Source organism: Vitis riparia, chromosome 15 (genome assembly GCF_004353265.1).
Source record: "Vitis riparia cultivar Riparia Gloire de Montpellier isolate 1030 chromosome 15, EGFV_Vit.rip_1.0, whole genome shotgun sequence".
NCBI lineage: Eukaryota > Viridiplantae > Streptophyta > Magnoliopsida > Vitales > Vitaceae > Vitis > Vitis riparia.
The window spans coordinates 19,613,352-19,622,480 of NC_048445.1; the positions used below are offsets into that span (position 1 = coordinate 19,613,352).

The 9,129-nt window shown below is 45.0% G+C and overlaps 1 protein-coding gene across 1 annotated transcript; it reads right to left on the minus strand.

Moving 5' to 3' along the window:
* Nucleotides 1-5,453: 5,453 nt before the first annotated feature.
* LOC117932051 lies at nt 5,454-8,618 on the minus strand. The gene is made up of 4 exons (XM_034853094.1): nt 7,493-8,618; nt 7,145-7,375; nt 5,699-7,018; nt 5,454-5,545 (listed from the first exon to the last, which is right to left on the minus strand). Exons 1-4 carry the CDS (start codon nt 8,616-8,618, stop codon nt 5,454-5,456), a joined length of 2,769 nt encoding a protein of 922 aa, XP_034708985.1.
* Nucleotides 8,619-9,129: the final 511 nt, after the last annotated feature.

Consider the following 9,129-nt stretch of genomic DNA (forward strand, 5'->3'; position numbering starts at 1 on the left):
AATCCATATGGATTCGTGGTGGGCTGCAAGGAACCCAAACCAAGGCCCAAAATGGACCCAAAACATTGCCCAAAACCAATATGGAGCTTACGGGCCTGAGCCATGTAGGATTTGGGCCCCAAAATTACTAGAATTAGTGTTTTACCTCAGTTGACTCAATGAACCGGCTGAACCAGCCGAACCGGATGCCCACCGGTCGAACCGATGGAAATTTTTTTTGAAAATTTGACATAATGTTCCTAAAAGAGTAAGGAATCCATGAAAAAAAACGGTACATGATTCCAAGTTCGGAAGAGGGAGATATGATCAAAACAATTACCAAAAATCAGTGTTCTACAGCGGTTGACTCGATGAACCGGCTGAACCGGCTGCCAACCAGCCGACCGGTTGCAAAAAATTTTGAAAATTTTACAGAATGTTCCTGGAAGAATAAGGAATCCATAAAAAGAAACGGTTCTTGATTCTGAGTTTGGATGAGGGAGATACGATCAAAACAAGCCCGAGTGCTCCGAACCTCAACATGCCCCTATAAACTCCAACTAAGCTAAAACATCGGGATGACCCCACTTCCTTCCTATAGGGTGATGTGAATGACTAGGAAAATGACCACGATGACCCTCCAAAATGAACCTCATACGCACCACAATGGACCACAGACAAGCCCACATGAGGCTCGGACACCGACTAAGCCCAAAAGGGGCCCTAGTGGTGCCATATGAGAACGATGGGTGCAGGTGACGCCCAAAGGATAAATGCCAGTGTCGAGGGACAAAATTGAGGGTCTACAAATATGCCCCTCTTCAGTAGAGTGAATGAACGAGTGAATTGTGAGTGCGATGTGCAAGCAGTGCAAGAGTGAAATGAACTCTAGTGAAGAACCCAAATGGCCAACAATTTTGTCCCCACCCAATAATAAAGGAGGCTAAGGGAAATAAGTCATGCTGACCGAATGGACTATGGGATACAGGCACGATGCCGGAGAAAGATACAAGGAGACCCGATCACAATGTCGAGAAAGATTAGGGATCCGATTCGGGCAAGTACCGGAGAATGGTGGAATTCGGGCCAGTACCGGAAAAGTGTGAAATCCGGGTGAGTACTGGAAAAGTGTGAAATCCGGGCGAGTATCGAAAAATGGTGGAATCCGGGTGAGTACTGGAAAAGTGTGAAATCCGGGCGAGTACCGGAAAATGGTGAAATCCGGGCGAGTACCGAAAAATGATGGAATCCTGGCGAGTACCGGAAAAGTGTGAAATCCGAGCGAGTACCGGAAAATGGTTGAATCCGGGCAAGTACCGGAAAAGTGTGAAATCCGGGCGAGTACTGGAAAAGTCTGAAATCCGGGCGAGTACCGGAAAATGATGGAATCCGGGCGAGTACCGAAAAAGTGTGAAATCCGGGCGAGTACCGGAAAATAGTTGAATCCGGGGCGAGTACCGGAATAGTGTGAAATCCGGGCGAGTACCGGAAAATGGTGGAATCTGGGCGAGTACCGGAAAAGTGTGAAATCCGGGCGAGTACCGGAAAATGGTGGAATCCGGGCGAGTACCGAAAAAGTGTGAAATCCGGGCGAGTACTGGAAAAGTGTGAAATCCGGGCAAGTACAGGAAAATGGTGGAATCCGGGCGAGTACCGGAAAAGTGTGAAATCCGGGCGAGCACTGGAGAAGGGTTCGGGCAAGTACTGAAAAAAATGGTGGAATTCGGGCAAGTACCGAAGAAGTGTGAAATCCGGGCAAGTACCGAAAAATGGTGGAATCCGGGAGAGTACCGGAAAAGTGTGAAATCCGGGCGAGTACTAGAAAAGTGTGAAATCCGGGCAAGTACCGAAAAATGGTGAAATCCAGGCAAGTACCAGAAAATGATGGAATCCGGGTGAGTACCAGAAAAGTGTGAAATCGGGGATCGAACTCGGGCACGATGCCGAGGAACCACTGAACTAAAAGGGGGTAGGGATGCCATTACTAAGGCTCAAAACACCTAAACAGATAGGGGATGCCTTAAAACAAAACTCAGAGCAAAATAGGGGGACTCAAGATGCAACCGCTGATATACTAACCTTGATAACAAAGGCGTATGCCCCAGTATGACGTCCAGGGACTGCCAACAAATGACTCGAAGAAGCCAAAAATCAAACACCTTCATCATGACAAAAGAAAGGGGTATACCCCGGTGTAACACTAGAAAATGCCGATAAATGACAAGCGAGAAATCACAATCACCCCTAACAAATGGAAAGAAGGGGGTATGCCCTTATAGGACAAACTCATAAATGTGACCAAGGGTGAAAGGAAGGAGTTATGCCCCAGTCTAAGATCCGATATCAAAGTTATGAGGTAAACAACCGCCACTAATCATACATCCTCATACCACTGCGCGAACAAAATCTCATCAAGGAGAGGGGAATATGCCCCAGTATGGACATCTGATGTCGAAGTCGTGAGGCAAACAACTAACAATGATCATCCATCTATGCACCGCTGTCTAAACACAATCTCATCATGGAAAGGGCAATATGCCCCAGTATGAATATCTGATGTACAATAAAGAATCTGTCAAAATCAATCAAACATCTCCATAACCATAAATAGGGATAACCATACCGTCCAACAACAACTAGGAATCTTGGAGGAAGGGGGAGATATGCCCCAGTGTAAATAGATAATGCACAACTAAAGGATGAATCCAACATCATCAATCAACTGTCCTCAGCTCAACAATAATCCGCTAAGAAGTCAGAATGATGTATCGACCAATGCCTCAGGGAGCCACTCTGAATCTAATCTCAAATGAATAGCCAAAATGATGAGGAATGTGGTAATCTCAAAAGTAGAAACATGTCTCTGATGAATCCCTGACTGAATCTGATAGGAATCTGGTAACCTCAAAATGGGAAAATATGCCCCAGTATGCTAGATCTATACACTGCACTGAAAACTGCCTCCAACTCAGTAATAATCCGCTAGTCTATCTCAGAAGTACTCCACGAATGGAACCACTAGGGGCTCAACGATGCTCCACTAGAACTGATATAGTCTCAACATCCCTCACTAGGGATCTCTGATTGGTGAAAATACCCAAACTCAAAGAAGGTGCTCCACTAAGGGCTCATCTCAACCAAATGAAAGGGGAATATGCCCCAGTATGGATATCTAATGCACAACCAAATGATGAATCCAATATCCTCAATGAACTGTCTCCAAACCCAAAAATCCATCAAACATCAATATGCCAAGCAAAAGAGAGACCAAATGCTTCCAAAAGTATCTTCCATAAAAGAGAACATGGTAACGACCATACTTCAACCAATCTACCAAAACCTGTCCAAGTGAAGACTGTCAAAGATAACGTCTGATCTCGTGGCCTCAGGGTGGTCTTAAGACATGGGACGTAACGTAGGCCAAGGTGATAGGGTGAAAGAAATGAAGGGAAACTAGGCTCAAATACCCAATGATCAAACCCATACCCTTGTGTATAAGATGTAATGCATAGAAAAATCTCATGAGCCATGGACCTAGAGGTAACCAAAGGAAATGTCGATGGCGAAATGAGAGAAAGATGAGTAGTCAAACCATCAATGAAATATGTGAATGATGTTAAAAAGGTGTCAAATCAGTAATGGGTATCAACATGTGGGGAATGGATAAAAGGTGGAACAAAGATCTGGAAAGAGGTAATGGGATACAAAAGGAAGCAATGAGAAAGTGGAACGAGTGATGATCAACCCATGTTAGTACAATAAAGGAAAGTCATATCACCAATGATGGAATAGTGGGTAAGACAATGATCCGGAGACCCTAGTAAAAGGTCGCTCATCTCTCATACCTAATACATATCAACCATGGTCCAAGAAGCATAGGATACCATAGAACTCTCACATGAACCCTCGACACTCCAAATGCATAACAAGAGCGGCTCAAGGAGTGAAAAACTCATAAAAACTCCCAAAAACCCACAATGACAAATATACTCAATAAATGAACCTCAAAAGGTGGCATAAATGCCCAATGGAACGAGATACCATACATGAGCATATCATTGCGCTTTTCTTTTCTTTTCCTTTTTTTTTTCTTTTTTTTTTTTCTGATTTTTGATTGATTTTTTTTCTTTTTTTATGTCTTTTTTTTTTTTTTTTTTTTTTTTTTTTTTTGCGCATGCTCTGATCATCAATAAATCAAACTCCAATGGGAAAAATATAAGGAATGAACAAACTCTCTCAAATCACTAGTGAATACATGAACCCCATCCCATGAGATAACCTCTCAAACCAAAATCTCCGAATCAATGTCAAATGATGGAATGAATAGAGTGATATGACTGCCCTCTTTGCACTAAGAGGTGAAGAATCATCAACCCAAGGAAGAGAATAGATAAGATGAAGCAAATAATGATAAAGACAAGAAAGAGAATGAATATATGGTGATAATAAAATAGAACAAGTAGGGTGATAAGAGGATGGTAACAAAATGAGAGGATAGACCTATAAGTCTAAAGCTCATGAGACTTTCCTAGTAAATCATGCATATACATCAAAGGGCCCCAACCCGGGTATAGAATGGTAATCAAAGCTATAAGAAAGAAATAAGGCTATAATATACCACGCGAAGCTCAATGGGCTAGCAACGGTCTAATATATAGAGGTGATAAAGTATGAGGCTAATCGAAATGATGGCCACCCATCCTGCGACCATAATCTCAAACATAATACTTCTTCAGCTGATCCACATTGGTAGGCTCTGAAAACTGATTTCCATCTAAGTCAGTCAACCATGCAGCCCCTTCTGGAGTCAACTCTCGGATAACATAAGGCCCGCTCCAACTCGGTCTAAACTTGCCTCTAGGGTCACTGATCAATCCCCTAAGGACTTTCAAGACTAGGTCACCTCTCTGGAATTTCCTAGGCCTGACCCTTTTTCTGAATGCACGGGTCATCTTCCTCTGATAGGCCTGAACATGATCTGCCGCCGTCAATCTCTTCTCATCCAACAGGCTAAGCTGATCATAACGAGACTGGGCCCACTCGGCCTCGGATATATGCTGCTCTAGTGCTACTCTCAAAGATCCCATCTCAATCTCAACAGGTAACACTGCCTCCATACCATACACCAAAGAATATGGGGTAGCTCCAGTAGAGGTACGAAAAGATGTACGATAAGCCCACAATGCGAAAGGAAGCTTTTCTGACCAATCCCGAGAAGTCTCGACCATCTTTCTCAAAATCCTCTTGATATTCTTATTTGCGGCCTCAACTGCCCCGTTAGTCTGCGGCCTGTATGCAGACGATCTGTGATGCTGAATGCCATACTCTTGAATCAACGTGTCCACCTCGCCCTTAAAATGCACCCCTCTGTCTGAGATCAGCTCATGAGGGACCCCGTATCGGCAGATAATATGCGATCTGATGAACTTCGCCACTCTGGCCGCTGTCAACCTAGCATAAGAAGCAGCTTCCACCTACTTGGTGAAATAGTCAATGGCAACCAAAATGTACTCATGCCTGCTAGAAGACTTGGGCAAGATCTTCCCAATAATATCAATACCCCATACTGAAAAAGGCCAAGGGGATGCAAGTGCATGCAACTCAGAAGGTGGCACGTGTATCAAGTCTTCATGCATCTGACACTCCTGACATCTCTGTACAAACTGGCAACAATCTGTCTCCATGGTCAACCAAAAGTAGCCAGTCCTCATGATCTTACGTGCTAGCATATGACCTCCCATGTGTGGGCCACAGACCCCTGCATGAACCTCTCTCATCACTCGATCTGCAGATGCACGGTCTAGACATAATAATAACAAGCCATCAGGTGAGCTCCTATACAGCGCATCCCCGCAAACAACAAATCTGGTGGCCAACTGTCTCAATGCTCTCCTATCCTTGGCCGAGGCTGACTCTGGGTAAGCGCCGCAGGACAGAAACTGATAAATATCGTGATACCATGGCAGCTCAATCTGATCCTCTATCTCTCCAATCAGACAATAGTAAGCTGGTGCAGACCTAGTCTCAATCAGCAATGGCCTAACATTCACCCCCGTAGGGATCACAATCAGAGAAGCCAAGGTGGCTAATGCATCGGCAAACTGATTCTCCGCCCTAGGCAGATGTATATACCTTAACACATTAAATCTATCAATCAATAGGTCCAAGTAAGCATGGTAGGGTTTCAGCTTCTCATCCCGTGTCCTCCAGATACCCTGAGTCTGCTTTATAACCAAGTTGGAATCCCCGTGGATCTCCAACTGTCTAATGCCAAGATCAAGTGCAGTCTCCAAACCTGTAATGCAAGCCTCATACTCTACAATATTATTCGTCAATCGGTGATGATCAGAAAAGGCTAACCGGACTGATCTGGGGATATGATCACCCTGTGGTGATATCAACAAAATACCAATGCCAAACCCCGACTGATTGGCGGCACCATCAAAGTACAACCGCCATCCCGTAATACTAGTCATCGAAACGATCTGCTCATCAGGGAAATCATCATCAACCGATCTGTCATCGGATATTGGCAAAGAAGCTAGATGATCTGCAACAATGCTTCCTTTTACTGACTTCTGTGTGACATAATGAATATCAAACTCTGTCAACAATACCAGCCATCTCATGAGCCTACCGGTCAGAACAGGCCTGTCAAATAGATACCTTAACGGGTCCAATCGTGAGACCAAGAGCACGGAATACTCTGTCATGTAATGTCTAAGTCTCCTAGTGGCCCAAACCAATGCCAAGCAAAGGCGCTCAATCATAATGTACTTGTACTCATACTCAAGCATTCTTTTACTCAAATAATAGATGGCACGCTCCTTCCCCAAATCATCAAGCTGAGCTAACATGCATCCTAAGGCCATGTCTGAAACTGATAAGTACAGAAGCAAAGGACGCCCCGGTGTGGGAGGCACTAAAACCGGAGGAGAAAGGAGACACTCCTTAATCCTCTCAAAAGCGCGCTGACAATCATCATTCCAAACTGTAGGCTGATTCTTCCTCAGAAGGCGGAAGATAGGCTTACAAATGTCTGTCAGTCTAGCAATGAAACAACTGATGTACTACAATCTGCCTAGGAATCCCCTAATCTCTTTCTCAGTCCTCGGGGCAGGCATGTCAAGTATGGCTCTTATTTTCTCTGGATCAACCTCTATACCTCTCTCACTAACAATGTGTCCCAGCAATTTTCCAGAAGTCACCCCAAAGGTGCACTTCTTGGGATTCAATCTCAGCCTGAACTGTCTGATCCTCTCAAAAAACCTTTGTAAGGCTGCTAAGTGATCTGTCCTGTCTCGGGACTTCACTATCATGTCATCCACATATACCTCGACATCTGTGTGCATCATATCATGGAACAGAGTAGTAGCAGCTCTCTGATAAGTGGCTCCTGCATTCTTCAACCCAAATGGCATAACCCGGTAGCAGTAAGTACCCCACTCAGTAATGAAAGAAGTCTTTTCCATATCCTCTGGAGCCATCAGAATCTGATTATACCCAGAAAAGCCATCCATGAAGGACAACATTGGATGCCCTGCAGTGCTATCAACCAGCATATCAATGTGTGGGAGGGAAAAATCATCCTTAGGGCTGGCCTTATTCAGATCTCGAAAGTCAACACAAACCCTAACCTTGCCGTCCTTTTTGGGAACAGGGACGACATTAGCCAGCCACTCAAGATACTCAACCACTAACAAGAAACCAACACTGAGTTGCTTCCGAATTTCTTCCTTAACCTGCAAACTCCATCGAGGGTGTAGTCTTCTCAATTTCTGCTTAACGGGCCTAGCCTGTGGTAAAATGGGCAGGTGATGCTGCACTATGGAGGGGTCAAGGCCCGGCATGTCCTCATATGACCATGCAAATACATCCAGGTATGACCTGAGCAGGTCAATCAACCTACTCCTCTCATCAGGAGATAGAGAAGAGCCAATCCTGATCTCCCTGAGCTGATCTGGTGCCCCAAAATCTATCAACTCTGTGCTACCAGAAATGGGTGTGACTTTCTCGTCCTCTGTGTCAGAATCAAACTCTGACTGACCACCCAGTGGGTCATCCGTATCTCCCATATCATCAACATCATATATATGTGTCGTGGGTGCTGGTGGTGCAATCAAAGGAAGATGTTGTGACACAGTCAAGTACTCGAAAATACTCATATCATTATTACCATCAGAAATATCATCAAAGCGGGTGACAAACCCGGACATAGTGTTAGAAGAAAGAGGTGGGTCCACAAAGTCGGACGCTCCCTCAACAGAAGTAAAATAAGAAGTAACGATATCAAAGATTGACTCAGCATCAAGTACGGAAACTCCAGATATGTCAAAAGCAGAATGGGGCCCGCGTGGGGCTGCATCAAGGATATGACCAATGCCTATAAAATCCATATCATCAGTGTAGGCATCAGGAATAAAGTCATCCCCATCAATCTCGAGTACAGAAACTCCGAACATATCGAAAGCAGTATAGGGCCTGCGTGGGGCTGCATCGAAGATACGGCCTATGCCGATCATGTCCATCTCGTCAGTGCCATCTCCCAAATCCATAGGTAGGTCATAGTCAGGGACCTCCTCGGGGAAACACATAGAGAGCACACTAGCTCGGTCCGGTGATGGGGGCGCGACTATCATGGCTCAGGTGCCTCAATAGTCCTGGTGTCCAAATGAATCTGACCCAGGGCCTGCTGGATGTCCTGAATCTCAACTGTCTCTGGAATGTGAACAGTCCCCTCTGTGCGAAGTGTATGCTCTGAACCCCTAATAAAGTAGTTGGCCAACTAGAAGGTGTATGGGTCAGGAAGTTCCTAAGTGATTAAGAAAGCAAACAAAAGAAACGGTTCTCAATTCCGAGCCCGGATGAGTGAGAACCAGACCAAGAAAGGCAGGTGTTCCCCATGGCTGATAGAGGCAGCCAGTTATGGGGCTGAACCGGTTGAACCGGTTCCTAACTGGTTCATCCGGTTGATAAAAAATCCCAAATTTGGTCAGAAAGTTCCTAAGTGATTAAGGAAGCAAAAAAAAAAAGAAACGACTCTCAATTTTGAGCCCGGATGAGTGAGAACCAGACCAAGAAAGGCAGGTGTTCCCCATGGCTGACAGAGGCAGCCAGTTATGGGGCTGAACCGGTTGAACCGGTTCCCAA

What these genes read in the sequence shown, in the direction of transcription:
- LOC117932051 (XM_034853094.1), bottom strand. Translation starts at nt 8,618, where the DNA reads ATGATAGTCGCGCCCCCATCACCGGACCGAGCTAGTGTGCTCTCTATG. An exon ending in ACACATTGTTAGTGAGAGAG is followed by an intron (nt 7,019 to 7,144) that starts GTATAGAGGTTG and finishes CTAGACTGACAG; the next exon opens with ACATTTGTAAGCCTATCTTC. An exon ending in GGGAGGTCATATGCTAGCAC is followed by an intron (nt 5,546 to 5,698) that starts GTAAGATCATGA and finishes GGCCTTTTTCAG; the next exon opens with TATGGGGTATTGATATTATT.